Raw genomic sequence first — 14,596 nt, 5'->3', positions numbered from 1 at the left:
TTATATAACCATTTTCTTCACCTGCACACATGTATCATATTGGCATCGTTCACACCTTCATTTTAACAATTTATCAATCATTTCTCTTATACTGTTCACTGGAAAACTGAATATGAGACTCTTAATAGAGGAGTTTATGCCATGTTTAAATAGGGTAAAAGGTTATGCATGGAAGTTTCTTTTATGGATTTGAGGTAAATACACTAGTAGTACCACATCTTGTACCGGATGTGCAAATTAGTACCACATATTGCAAAACGTGCAACCGGGGTACCTAATCTTGCTGAATGGTGACAGTTTAGTCAAATTAGTCGGAAGTCTGCCACATGGGCGCTTAGCTGGAGGGTAGTTTAGCATTTTAGCCCACGACGGACGAAATAATATAACAAGCGGGTCCTTCCGCCGGGATGGAAAGGCACAACGGATGGAAAGGCATCGGCTGTTATTTGGGTATCGCGTTCTTTTCGGTTTCGTAGGCAGAGCTTTCGAAGCAGAGGGAGAAGGCGACGGCGACCTTGAACGTGTCGTCGCTTCCGTCGAGGATCCACCGGAGATGCACCACCGGCAGTTCAAGGAAGACCCGCCGGAGTATGGTAGGCAATTTTTCCCGCCCCCAACCTTCTTCCTCTGTTCATCACCGTGGGGTTTGGTAGGGGTTAAGGTGGGCGTTTGATCAGGGAGAATTCAGGTGATTTTACTGGTGATTAATCATGGGAACCTGCATATGTAGTACTGGTACATGGTTTACACGTATAAAAGGTCTGGATTACTGTGCGTGTAATTCATCTTTTAGTCCAAGGCAACTCCTGATCTCCGCTGCTGCAAAAATTGAACTTTTTTTTTGTTCTAAGTCGAGGTAAATGTTCCGTACATCACAAATTAAGACAATTTGTTGCTTCGATACTGATATCTACATATTTAAAGAATTGCAGTTTTATCTAAATAATTGCAGATGTACAAATGTTATCTGAATAATTGTAGAGAACAAGTGTCTGAATAATTGCACTGTTATCTGAATAATTGCAGCTCCATATGTTATCTATAAGATTCTGTACATGTGTTACTATAATCATACTATATTTTCTGATTGCCATTCTTTCCGTCAGTGTTTAATTCAAGTGAAGATAGTGACTTGTTCACTGTAGAAGTTGTGCACAATGGTTTTTTTTGTGGGTTAAGAGAAAATTTGACATACGTGAGTGCGTCTTATGATCAGTTTGACTACTTAACTGCTGACACTTGGTCTCTTCGATGGATTGATGAGATGCTAAGAATTCTGGGATATGTGAGAGATGGTAAACTGCATGTTTACTGGTGTTTGCCAGACAAGGAGATACAAGATGGATTAGTGCTAATTGAGAATGAAGCAAACATCAGACATATGGCCAAGTCAAGCAGGACAGCCAAGACACTTGTCTTATTTGTAGACCACACAAATTTTCTTAGGCAATTGAGAAAGGATGTACTTGTGACGGACCTGCATTGTCACCTGTAATGAGTTCTATCAAAATTCCAAGAGAAACTACTTCTGCTGCACCTGCAGCTTCCTCCAGTTCATCAATTGTTCAATTGGCAAAGAAGGAAGTGAGCTATGCATGTGACAGTGACACAGACAGTGATTTTGTGATGTATGATAGTGACTTTGATGTTGAGGATGGTGATGATGACTTATTCTCGGACAATATTGACAAATCTGTGAGTGATCATAATGAAAGGGAAGTATGTACAAAATGAAGATGATGAAGCACTTGAGGATGATGATCTAAATATGGAAGAAGGCAGGAGAGTAAAATTGATGAAGAAGTTGTCGGCTTTTAATCCTGTGGTAGACATGGACAATCCTTCTTTCAAAAGGGGGATGGTATTTAGTGATGTGGCATAATTGAGGAAAGCATTGGCTGCATACAGCATAAGGAACAGAGTACATATAGATAGCCATGAAGCTTTTGAGTGGATCCAAGAGCTTGTGCCAAATACATGGATAAAAGCATTTTTTAGTGACTTTCCCAAGTGCGACATGCTGCTCAATAATCACTCGGAGGTGTTCAATAGGTAGTGATCTATTATTCAATTCAAACTTACCAGATAACATGTTGTGTGACAACTATTGCGACTCACAAATTCTTGTTCATCTTCTAATGCAGCTATATTCTAGAAGCCAGGGAGATGGCATTCTTGTCAATGCTAGAAACAATCTTTTACAAAATTATGCAAAGACATGAAGGAAAACAGAGAGAGGCTGAGAAGTGGCCAGGAAGAGTCTGCCCGAAGATTAAGAAGAAGCTGGAAAAATTCTTTGAATGGAGTAATGAATGCACTGTCGAGTCAGCTGGTAATTTTCTATATGCTGTTAGTAGTCATGAATTTGAGAAACAATACAATGTAGATTTTAAAACAAAGACATGTGACTGCAAAAGGTGGCAGCTGACTGGAATTCCTTGCCACCATGCTATTGCTTGTTGTAGAAAAGATAGGATTAATCCAGAGAACTTAGTGCACAGTTGTTACACCATTGACACATTTAACAAAGCATATGGATTCAACTTGGCACCACTTAGAGGGAGAGTTTTCTGGGAGAAGATGAATGGAGAACCAATTTATCCTCCTTTGTACACCAAAGTAATGGGCAAACCTAAGAAAAATAGGAAGAAGGCACCTGAGGAGAAAGTTTAAAAGGGGGTCACAATAATTACAAAGGCGGGAACTACGATTCATTGCTCTGTTTGTGGTAAGGATGGCCACAATAAGAAGGGTCACAATGCATATGTGAACACTCAAGTAGAGCAAATGAAACAGGGCATAGTTGGAGACCACGAAGAAGTTGACATTCCTTCCATTCTAGAGGTGATATATATTTTTCCTAACAATTTTACATACATAGTTAATATTGTTTCTTACATTTTCTGTTGTTGTATTTCAGCACATCATCCCACACTCACCAAACCCAAATCTCGATCCTACAAATGTAGAGGACAGCATGGTATACAAGATGCAGCTAGAGGTACTGCTTGTTCATATCTTGTTAATAGTGTGCCATAAAATTGCAACTTACAGATATATGTAAATATAATTGCAGGAAAGAGACAAAATGTCCCTGTAGATAGGTTTCTTGGGCCTTTGCCAGAAAATGCTTTTGTTGCTGTAGCTAGAGATAGCATTCTAGAACCAAGAGCTAGGGTCACAACTGCTTCAACAAGAGGAAGTTTGAGAGGAAGAGGAAGTGGAAAAGGATCTGGAAGGTCAAATGCACCAAGGCCACAATCAAAAACAAATTCATCAACACAAGGAGATGGAAGTAGAGGTCAAGCAAAGAGTAAGAAAAGAAGTGCAGAAGCTTCTACTAGTGGAACACCACATGTAGCTACAGAAATACCTAATTATGCACAGGAGAGAAGAGCTATTGACATACCAGATCTTAATGACTATGTTATCACTGATCTCAACACGCAAGAATTTCCTTTCAGTCAGAATGCGCCACCAACTGATGACATATAGATGTTCTTGATTTCAGTTTTGGTACTGCCTACTGGCTTAATTAAGTTGCAATGTTGCAATGTGGCAATAACAAGTTCATTCATTTGCAATGTAGCAGTAACAAGTTCATTCATTTGCAATGCTATCTCTGAATTCTTGCCATATATTTCTTCATGCTATTCTGCCATTCATGCTACTTTATTTCCAACAAACAGAAACAACTTCATGCCATTTATTTCTAGCAAATAGTCAACAAGATCATGTAAAAGTTACAGGCTCACTCTCCTACATCACAGAAAACCGATAGTAACCAGCGGTAGACACACATAAATCATACACAAGCTGCAGCTACAACCAGAATTGCCACTTCTTTCCTATCTCTAGTTCTAATCTTGTTCTCTTCCTTCAAATTCTCAAGCTCTTGCTCCACTTCAGCCATCCTCCTGAGCAGCTTGTTAGCATCTTGTTCTCAGCACAGATTCTGTACAAGTTGTAGATCAATTTGATCAGAGCAGAAACAAAGCACAGAATAAAGCAGAGCAATTTGAGCAGAGGAATTCAACAACAATTTGAGCACAGAAGAGTAACATTGTGGCCGCCAGCTTGCATGTGCTTCAGCCTGGTCAGCTCCTTCATCCTCCTCCTAGCCTCTGCCGCCGTGGCCGCCTTCTCCCTGTCGCTCAGCGCGACCTGCATGCCCAGTCCTGCTCCGACGACACCGCTTCAATCTCAAGGGTCAGCGAGCACGGATCATCATCCTTGTCGGTGCCCTCCCCGGCCGTCGTTCCATCGCTGCCTGGGATGCCAGTCGGCTCCTTGCGTGGCTGCACGTAGGAGGACGGCGGTAGCTGCTGTACATGACGGTGTGGGCGCGCTGTACAGGAAGCTTGGATGCGGCGGCGTGGGCGTGCTGTACAGGAAGCTTTGATGCGGCGGCGTAGGCGGCGTGGGCGGCGGAGAGGCGTCCGCGTGCTGTGCCGACGGCGCGATATCCATGGGCGTGGTCGCCGATGTCGACGAACAGCGCGCCGCTGCGTCTCCACGTCTCCGTTGCCGCACGTTCTCGATTGAGGATTATTTTCTCCTTTTGCTATTCTACATCTAACAGCAAAGGAATCTGTATTACTAAGATATGCTGTGGGGGCTTATGCAAAATTTACACTTGAGAACGTGTGCCTGGTGCCTACGTGGCGTCAAACGTGTCACCAGCGGACGTTCAAGTACCTAGGATTAACCTGAAAAGCAAGATTAGGTACCCCGGTTACACCTTTTGCAAGATGTGGTACTAACTTGCACATCCAGGAGAAGATGTAGTACTACAAGTGTATTTACCTCATTTTTAATTGAACATAAGCCCTACTAAGTAATATAAAGAAGTTATGACTGCATTTTTCAAATTTATAGGAGACAGTGTAAAATAAGTTTCAGAATAATAAATTTGTCATGTCTCAGTTCTGTTATTCACTTCTCTTATTATTTTTTGAAGGCATCATTGTTACGTCTCAATTCTGTCAAACTATAATGCTAATTATCACAACGTAACGCCATAAGCAAGGTAAAAGTAAGCAATTCAAGATGCTAACTAGATGACCGGGCAAAATAATAGTGAAGGCTAATTGCACTGCCGTTCAACACTAAAAACCCTTGAAATGAGTATCCGTCTCATCTTAAGGTGGAGAAGGAAGGTCTTCTTCATGACATCATCATCCACAACGAAAGCGACCTATTCAACAAGCAGAACTTTCCAAACACTAAAACATAAAAAGCAAAGGAAGATGTCTACAATTTGCAAGATTGGTTTGGAATACAGAGCCTGATGGAGCGGAAGGGGCCGCACCGGCTTCATGCACGGGCAGGAAGCAATGGCTTCCTGTCGGGTCCATTTTCTCGAATCTAGTTTGGCAGATCCGATAAAAAAAGCCAACCGCCCCAAGTGGCACAATCCCCGCCGCCATCGATAAGGGTTTTCTTTTGCGTGATTGGAGAGATTCGAGAGGGGACTCGACTTCGTGGATCGATCGTACGATGCGAGACGCTGGGGAGTGAGCAAACAGACGGTTCGGATTATCCCAATCTCCTTCACTGAACGCATTTGACGACCTAGGGGCAACTCCATCCACTATAATAGTATAGATAATACTCCCCCCACCCAAGTTACTTCAATCATGTACACTTGAGCTGTCTGAATTTTTTTTTAAACGTGTGTCAATTTTTTTAGGCCGGATGGAGCAACAATGAATTTCAAAGTTGCAAGAGGTGGCAATGCTTGGGCGATTGGCGAATAAGCAAATATGTCCCTTAAAAATACATACACAGAATCAAAGTTAACAAATAGCCTGACCGCACCAACCGCCCCCTTCCTCCGTGATTCTCCTCTACATTTCCTTTTCCTCCATCGGAAAGGCTTCCGATCTCCGCCAATTCCGTTGCCGTCGTCGTTGCCGTTGCCGGCGGCCACCATGGCGCTCCTCCTCCGTCACTCCCGCAAGGTACCTCTCCCCCTCTCCCTACTTTTCGTTGCGGCAGGGCCTCCCATTTTCTTGGAATCGCTCTGGTGATCTGGTCCCGCCCTCCAGTCCGCCGCGGCTCTGCGATCCGATCCAGCGACGGTGATAATGGTTAGAATTGTACGACGAGCCAGGGGATAGCAACAATTCTCACGGCTCACGGCGGATTAGATTGGTACACGGCTTATGCCTTTTTTCCCTAGACTAGCAAGATTTTTTTTAGATAAAGCTAGACTAGCAAGTTGGGTTGGAAGTTGGAGCAAATTAATGTGGAGAGTTTATTGTGAATTTAAACTCGTAGAAAAGTCATAGATGCTGGCCAATTGGTTGCCTCGACCCGCTGGCCATGTACGTATGTGATTTGTTGGAACCGTAAATTTGTTATGCAAGACCTGCATAAAGGCCACCACCCGTAGCATCAAAAAGGTTGAGCTGCTACCTTGTGCAATCGATGTAGTCCATCCTCAAAATATTATCGCGACACCTGTGTGGAGCGCTTGACGATGTTTCGTGACTGGTGTGGCGTGACAGAGCAGAAGACAGGTTCTGGCACCGTGTGGCTTATTGGTTGCTCGCTGCCGGTCCTTTCAGCTCCGAAAGTGTTCCGCCACGTGTATGGTTTTCGTATGCTCATAGTTGCTTTGCGTGTGCAGTTGCAAAGAGTGCACGGTGTCCTGGATTACGAGCGTGGGAGCATCGCTAGGCACTTCTCTGCCAGTGCCTGCTCCGCTGCTGTGAAGGAAGACGGTATGTGCTTCTCCCCCTGTGCTCCTTGCACACCTTGGTTAATCCAAGCTGAACAAGTTAAATGTTGATTTCATCCTCGCATGTTCAACTGAGATGCTGGTAATGGAAATACAGTAGTCATCTTGTTCTTAGCCACTGGCTCTTCCAAAGTGAAAATTTGCTCTCAGTGATAATATAATGTACCCGCTGTTTCTTTTAATATGAACCTTGCACAGATTGCAACACATATTATTCTGGATTAGTGTTTTTCTCAGTGGCTTGCTTATAATTTTCATTAAAACTAATCGTTGGCTCCCTGCTGCAGGTGTCTCAAGTTCTAGTGTTCATGGGGACTATGGGAAAAAAGTTGGAAGCTCGAGCATTTTCCAAGAGAGGTTGTCTGGAAAAGGGCCCGGTACCTCTAAGGTTATGCAGCTGTAATTAAATCGTACTTCTTTAGTTGAACATCTTGTTATCTGTTCTGACTTAGATTGGCTGCCCCATCTATTACTTTTGCAGGTATCTCCACGAGAGGCAAGAGGAAGCTACATCCCGAAGAGAATGCAATTTTCTGTTACTGGGGCCAATAGTTTGTTCTCATGGTAGGCACTCTCATTTATGTTTTTTTTTCCTGAATTTATGTGTCCAGATATTCTATGCTGGTTTACCACAGCAGCAACCATGTTTTGACTGTTCATTGCTATTTTATCAGTGGGCATGTAGTTTCGGCAAGGCAGTTTTCGAGTGGTGCAGGTACCTTCCTCGCTCAGTCATGCTAATGTTTTAACATTCTATCCAACTTTGAGTTATGCGATGGTACAGACAAGTTGATACCGTCGTATAGCATTTTAACAAAGTTATACACTGTTTCAGATTTGCCAGCACACGAAGAAATCGGGATGCCTTCTCTGTCACCTACTATGACTGAGGTAATTCACTCAAAATTCGGAAAAAAAAGTAATGATACAGAAACATAAAGCATGACCAATGTGCATGTGTTTCTTCATTTTTCTGTATGGTGTCAAAAACTTTTAAATTACCTGTAGGGAAATATTGCAAGGTGGGTGAAGAAGGAAGGAGACAAAGTTTCACCTGGTGAAGTTCTTTGCGAAGTGGAAACCGTAAGTTCTGTTTCTTTCCATGTACACCCAGACCACGAATGTGCAGCTAGATAATTTTCAAGCACACCTGTGGTGACTAGGATAAAGCTACCGTGGAGATGGAATGCATGGAGGAAGGCTATCTTGCTAAGATTGTTTGTGGAGATGGCGCAAAAGAGATCAAAGTTGGCGAGGTACGGATATGATATATCCTGATGTATAGGCGAAACTTCTTTTTACCATCGGTGACATACTTATTGGCTTGTTACTAATGCCCATATGTTTTTGTGTGAACTAGATTATTTGCATAACTGTGGAAGAGGAGGGGGACATTGAGAAATTTAAGGACTATAAGGCTTCATCCTCTGCTTCAGCTGCACCTCCAGCTGAATCGAAACCCCAGTCTGAGGCCCCAGAACCAAAAGAGGAGAAGAAAGAGCTGTCCAAGGCTCCCGAGCCAAAGGCTACAAAGACTGAAGAGTCAGGGGATCGCTTATTCTCCAGTCCTGTCGCCAGAAAGTTGGCAGAAGACAACAACGTAAGCAACTTACATTTCAGCTATCCAGACAGTTTTAAGGAATGCAGTTTTTGACCATCCAATTTGTGTACAGGTACCGCTTTCAAGCTTAAAAGGTACTGGTCCAGATGGGCGTATTTTGAAGGCAGACATTGAGGATTACTTGTGTATGCTCTCTTCTGTTATTTTTTGTCCCTGCCAATGAAAAAATTCACTCCTGATTGGGTGCTATGACACTGTTCTAGAAGTGCAGAAACAGAGCATGATTAGTCATGAATGATGTTTATTTAGGGAGTAGGTTGTGGCTATGGTACATACAACTTTTTTGCTTACATAAAATTTTAGCACTTTTTTCTCCACCATCATTTCTTTTTCACTCCACCACTCCCATTTGTAGGAAAATTAATGGATGGTGGAAAAGTGTATTTGAAGTGTTTAATATACTCCCTCCCATTCATATTAGTTGACACTAATATAGATGTATCTAGACACATTGTAGTTGTAGATACATCCATTTTAGCATCAAGTAATATGGATCGGAGGGAATACATAAAATTTATCAGTTTAGTTATGCAAGTAGAACTAGTGTAATCAACTGATGATGTTATGTGTATGCTTGATGAAGCCTCTGCCGCCAAGGATACGAAGAAGGAAGCTTCAGCAGCTCCAGGACTAGGCTATGTGGATCTTCCAAATACACAAATAAGGAAGGTAAAATCAGTGCCATGGGATTCTTTGAACATGGATTTGTTTGCCAACTTCTAATTTGACAACTTCTATTTTTATTTGCCTTAGGTTACTGCAAACCGCTTGCTGCAATCTAAGCAGACCATCCCTCACTACTATCTGACAGTTGAAAGTCGAGTTGACAAACTTATTAAGTATGTAATTCTTTAATCATTTTGTATTTTATTTTACACATACTGGTTTTGTGTGAATTAGATAGATAATCTGCTCAATCATTGTTTGGGATAATTGGTCCTATCTTTTGTTTGCACCATTTTTCTGCTGGAAGGCTTTGACGGAAGATCAATTCATTATTTTTTTTCTGTTCTAGATTGCGGAGCGAGTTGAACCCTCTGCAGGATGCCTCTGGTGGGAAGAAGATATCTATAAACGACCTTGTTATTAAGGTAAGTTTTGATGTATGGTAGCTTCTGGTGCTCCGTTTTCTTTGTACTCAAGTACCGACTTGAGTTCACAGTTTTTTAAGAAGGCAGGGTGTTCATTGATTGCTTGAGTGACAGGAAAAGTTATTCGAATAAGTTTATCTTGGGTTATTCATGCAGTTATCAGCGGTTTGTATGCCTCCATGCTACAGGTTTGAATTGATTGTTGTTCGATATGCAGGCTGCAGCATTGGCTCTTCGTAAGGTTCCCGCGTGTAACAGTTCCTGGATGAACGATTTTATTCGCCAGTAAGATACGGACAGTAAAATCTTTAAAACTGGGAGCTTTGTTTTCAACTTTCCATTACTCATAATGTGATGTATTTCATCTATTTGCCATGCAGGTATCACAATGTGAACATTAATGTTGCTGTACAAACCGAGCATGGTTTGTTTGTTCCAGTAGTTAGGGTGGGTTGTTTGACTTGGTATCGTGCTATTTTCCACATTATCTGCTTCTTTAACTTGAATTATTTCTACAGGACGCAGACAAGAAAGGCTTGGCTACTATTGCCGATGAGGTGAAGCAGTTGGCTCAAAGAGCAAGGGATAACAGTCTAAAACCATCAGAATACGAGGTATAGAGTATAGACCGAGTTATATCTTGGCAGAACTTAATAGTATTTATTTATCTTTGACAATGTTGACGCTATGCTTTGCAGGGTGGCACTTTCACCGTCTCAAATTTGGGAGGCCCTTTCGGAATTAAGCAATTCTGTGCCATCGTAAATCCTCCCCAATCAGCAATTTTGGCTATTGGCTCTGGTAATATGTTGCCTCATAGTAGTTGATAGTCCTTATCGAAACCGCTCCATTACTTATGAGTTACCATATGGTTGGAAATTTCTTTGGAGCAGCTGAGAAGAGGGTGATCCCTGGAGCTGAGGGTCAGTTCGAAGTCGGTTCCTTCATGTCAGCCACGCTAAGCTGTGACCACCGGGTCATTGATGGTACTTCTTTTTTTTTTTCCTGCGTCAGCTATAAACAGTGGATGATGCTTGTCATTCCTATCTATGGCAAAGTCTGTGCGCTGACTATCCACTATTCCGTTTCACAGGCGCCATCGGTGCGGAATGGCTGAAGGCATTCAAGGGCTACATCGAGAACCCGACAACCATGCTGCTGTAGGGAGCTATTTTCTTCTGTAAATGATGATGAGAGCAATTTTCTCCTTCATAGGCTCTCACTAATAAAGATCACAAAATAACCACATCTCAATTTTTTCCCGCCCTTTTCTTGCTGTGCATAACCTCGGTAACGAGGGCTGGAAACCGAGATCAAAAAGAGCAGAGTCAGCGCAGGCTGTTTAACTTGTTCCTGGGCAAATTCAGGCTGGTGCAAATTTGTTGCCTACTTTTGTGCCGGTTTCGGCCGAATCTGATTTCAGAAATACCCTGTACCAGTTTTTTTTTTCTTTGGTAGGCGAAGTATCTGCTCATAGCGAGACAACTATCTGTGCGTGTGCATTGTTCTTTCTCAAAATATGCCATTGTGAAGATGAGATAGGAGAGATGGACGACCTTCTACAGCTTGGGACCCACTTTTAGCATCACGGCGCAACTGTTTAGACCAACTCCAATAGTATAGCCGGTTGTTGGTTATAAGCAAGATGTCATGTCATCTATAACCAACTTATAGCCAACAAATACAATAGTTAGCTATAAAAATGTATCACTTTTTTAATGGATGATCCATATTTTATTGATACAACTTGCATAGCAGCATGTGCTAGAGCTAGCTCTTGCTTAAGAGCCCACTGGCATTCTCTCTCCTGTTCTCTCCTCCAACTATACACAAATATACTCCCTCTATTCTATTCTATAGTGCTTATAGTTTTTTGGCACGGAAATTAGCGCAAGAGACCCGAACGATTTTAGATCAACGTAAAATTTGGGAAATCCATATCTTCCTAACTTACCATAACAAATCCCACAAATCTCTCTTGTTGATTCTCCATATATGTGCAGCCAAGTTCAATTAAGAAAAGTAAAACATTGCTGCCTAATTTTAAGGAATTGTTGGGCCATGCATTAGGAATCTCAATTAATTATTTCCAATTTTGTATGTATTTTTTCTCACGCATGTCGTGTGGGAGCTAAACGGGGGAGGGGGTAATTGAAAAAAAATCAAGCTACAACCTTATATTCTGAAACAAATACCAAAAATTTATAGGCACTATAGAAAGGAACGGAGGGAGTATTATTTTAATCCTTGTAGCTAGCTGATTAGGATTTATTATACTTCCTCTTATACCTCTGTTGTGTCGGTTAGCGCATCAACACGCACCCTTATCTTGGCGACAAAGATAAGCCAATCAACTTTAACTTGCACTGTCCCAAATACGCAGGGTATAACTACAATTACGCTACAAAATCAAAGTGCACTTAAAACCATAGTATTACAACTACACTGAAACCCAACTATAACAAAGTAGTTTTGGGAGTATTATTATTTTTTCTCAAAATCTATCAATATGAAGCTAGTTTTAAATATCTCAACGGGAGAAGCTCAAGATTCAAAACTTTTCGTAACTAGTTAGCTTGTACGTGCAACTACACCTGAGCATTCCTCGAACCGAGCCAGGTTTCGGGCCAAGCCCGAAAAAGGCCGAACCTAATTTCCCAGGCCTGAACCCGGCCCGGCCCGACATTCGGGCTTGCAAATCGGGTCTGAACCCGGCCCGAACTAACAAAAGCCCGACCCGGTCCGACAAGCCCGGCCCGAACTAGGCTAAAACTCTGTTTTCTTCAAGCCCGAGCCCGGCCCGGGATTTTCGAGCCGGGTCGGGTCGGGCCGTCCAGGCCGGGCTGCCCATGCCCAGCTGTACGTGCAACGCACGTCTTCATCAAAGTAATCATGTGTCTGATATTTTCCAAACTAATGTAATCCAGGATATTAAAATCTCCCCTTGCTCCATTTTGAAGCTAATATTACTTTGTACTCATGATAGAAAATGTATGTTACAGAAGCATGTCAACTAATATAAATTCAATTCGACACATGGGAATATATGCTCCTGCCACCGGAAATAACATTTTGAAATGTCAAAAAAATTCGAACAAAATTTTTCTCGCTTACGTATCAATATTTTACGTGTTGTGCGAAAAATGTTGAGCTTGCAAATGAAGTAGCCCAACCAAAATTTACAAGATGTCTCTGGATCTTCATCATATCCAGCGTCACCACTGTCAACTTGTGCCCCTCTTGGCTCTTGCTTCACCTCTCCACCAGTGAGCACGATGGTCCTGTTCATAGCGAGTGCATCGTCCATGAATTGAACCACTCGCTGACCAGATGTATCCTAGTAGCTTGAAGCAAATAATGCAGTCCTACTTGGTGACCTCAGATGGTGACCTTGTTGTCATGGCCATTAGTCAGATGCACCAGCTCCAGTGGACATGAAGACAAAGATGACCACAATTTGAAGAGTGAAATTTGAAAATGGTAGTGCTAATAATCAATGTGCACATGTTACTGCAGATAGTATTTAACATGAGCAATGGATTCTAAGGAATACATATGAAAAGAAAATTCATTCTTTCGTTCTACATATGAATACAATAAACCAGCAAATGATCTAACTCATCTGTAAAGGCATTGTACTTAAAGATTTGAATTTATTATGTGAGCCAAAAAATCTAACAGCTGAAGTATCATGTGATTCATTAGGTACATACGCTAGTCTAGCACTAAGAGAAAGGCCAAAGAGTAAATGACATACATACATAGAAGGGAGCATAGGTGGTGGTAGTGAAGGATGTTGGATGTCATACCTTACACTGGATATAATAATCCTGGGGTCCTGGCCCAATCAAGCGGCTTTGGTGAGACCGATACCAATGCCCCCATCTCACTTAACCTTTAGGCGAGGATCAGTACCATTGGGGTGAATTGGACAAAATGTGAGATTGCCTGCTCCCTGACTCCTATTTGTGCTTCTGCATATTTTTGTAGAACACCATTAGGCTCTTCAGTTTTAATGTTCGGAGCTACACTGGAACCTCCATGTTTCCTATCGGCCTTTTGGTCCTTTCAAATGTGCACATAGTTAGAGTCTCACAGAGCAAAATTGAAGAAAATGAAGAAAAACAATCTTGCCAACCGATATAATGGTATATGCAAACTAATAATAAACTGAGAGTACAAACATGAGTACATTCCTTTAGCAACAATTTTATGCAAGGGAGTATAGTTACACCTCCTAACACTTAAATACCAAAATCCAGAACTTAAGCAAAGTGCCAAGAGATTATAATTCTAAATCAGAAAATAGAAGCATGAATGCATCACAGCCATACGCAGTTGCCCTTATTAAAGCCACATACACAACCATATTGCTTCAATAGTTATGCCATGATGTCAAGCAATACTTCAGACCAGAAAAGATAAAAAAAATCACACCTTAGTGTTGGGTCCAGGAGAGCCAACCTAGCGACGGGTTGCGCGGTGATAGAGGCTAGGTAGCTGAAGAGGTCGCTCAACCTGCCGCTGGTGACGAACGCAAAGACGTTGTTCAGATGGACATGGCTGGGGGTCGGAGCATTTGCCCGAGTAGCCCATCTGCACAAGCTCGAGCACGAAGAAAGAATCCAAAATTAGAAGCTTTAGAGAGAAATTAGGGAGCGTATCGACATGGCTGCTGCTCACACGTGAGCCACATCCTGTGCCCCTGCACTCTCTCCAGATGTGGCGGCACGACCTGTGTCTCCGCCTCTGCTGCATCCGACTAGGGCTGCACCAGGGAGGAGGCACAAACGGCAACGTGGAGGAGGCGCGTGGGTGGACAACAATGAAGGAGGTCGGGACTAGGGGCGGTGGCGAGGTTGCAGAACTCGTGAGGAAGAGGACCGATTTAGGGGAATCGTTTCCATGTTGTTCCGTGATTTGGGCGTTCCGGAAGTCTCCAGCCAGATTTTTTGAAAAATAAACGTGGGGGAGATGCTGTTAGCTGAAATCGTGGGCGGGGAGAACGGATCATCGTGGTCCTGTGATGTAAATGATGGACGTTTCAGATTCAATTTTCCAACGGCACTTCGTGCCTTTATAAGTCCTTATAAGTAATAGAGATAATAGACATTTAGACAAGAATAGGGGTGCGTGTTT

General features: G+C 42.5%; 1 protein-coding gene and 1 long non-coding RNA gene across 3 annotated transcripts; one reads left to right on the top strand and one right to left on the bottom strand.

Annotated features, from left to right (window-relative positions):
* The first annotated feature begins 5,804 nt into the window (after positions 1 to 5,804).
* On the top strand, positions 5,805 to 10,905 carry LOC127311683 (dihydrolipoyllysine-residue acetyltransferase component 2 of pyruvate dehydrogenase complex, mitochondrial). Of its 2 annotated transcripts, none has more exons than XM_051342140.2 (19): positions 5,805 to 5,963; positions 6,635 to 6,728; positions 7,033 to 7,133; positions 7,227 to 7,309; positions 7,420 to 7,460; positions 7,581 to 7,636; positions 7,754 to 7,828; positions 7,909 to 8,001; positions 8,106 to 8,345; positions 8,419 to 8,440; positions 8,950 to 9,035; positions 9,120 to 9,205; positions 9,382 to 9,457; positions 9,675 to 9,742; positions 9,838 to 9,904; positions 9,976 to 10,071; positions 10,156 to 10,258; positions 10,351 to 10,443; positions 10,551 to 10,905. In XM_051342140.2, exons 1-19 carry the CDS (start codon positions 5,934 to 5,936, stop codon positions 10,619 to 10,621), a joined length of 1,581 nt encoding a protein of 526 aa, XP_051198100.1. In that variant the 5' UTR covers positions 5,805 to 5,933; the 3' UTR covers positions 10,622 to 10,905. The 2 variants fall into 2 exon arrangements, with proteins under 2 accessions (XP_051198100.1, XP_051198098.1); XM_051342138.2 differs by having other exon boundaries at positions 8,419 to 8,491.
* A 1,496-nt stretch (positions 10,906 to 12,401) lies between these two features.
* Positions 12,402 to 14,348, bottom strand: LOC127313885 (uncharacterized). Its single transcript, XR_007859229.2, has 3 exons — positions 14,141 to 14,348; positions 13,895 to 14,053; positions 12,402 to 13,522 (listed from the first exon to the last, which is right to left on the bottom strand). It is a non-coding gene; the product is annotated as an uncharacterized lncRNA (long non-coding RNA).
* Positions 14,349 to 14,596: the final 248 nt, after the last annotated feature.

The sequence above is a fragment of the Lolium perenne genome, chromosome 7 (assembly GCF_019359855.2).
Source record: "Lolium perenne isolate Kyuss_39 chromosome 7, Kyuss_2.0, whole genome shotgun sequence".
In the NCBI taxonomy this organism is placed as follows: Eukaryota; Viridiplantae; Streptophyta; class Magnoliopsida; order Poales; family Poaceae; genus Lolium; species Lolium perenne.
The sequence above is the reverse complement of the archived record's forward strand: the minus strand, read 5'-3'. Positions and strand labels throughout refer to the sequence as shown.

What these genes read in the sequence shown, in the direction of transcription:
- LOC127311683 (XM_051342138.2), top strand. Translation starts at nt 5,934, where the DNA reads ATGGCGCTCCTCCTCCGTCACTCCCGCAAG. An exon ending in AGTTGGCAGAAGACAACAAC is followed by an intron (nt 8,346 to 8,418) that starts GTAAGCAACTTA and finishes ATTTGTGTACAG; the next exon opens with GTACCGCTTTCAAGCTTAAA. An exon ending in AGACATTGAGGATTACTTGT is followed by an intron (nt 8,492 to 8,949) that starts GTATGCTCTCTT and finishes TGCTTGATGAAG; the next exon opens with CCTCTGCCGCCAAGGATACG.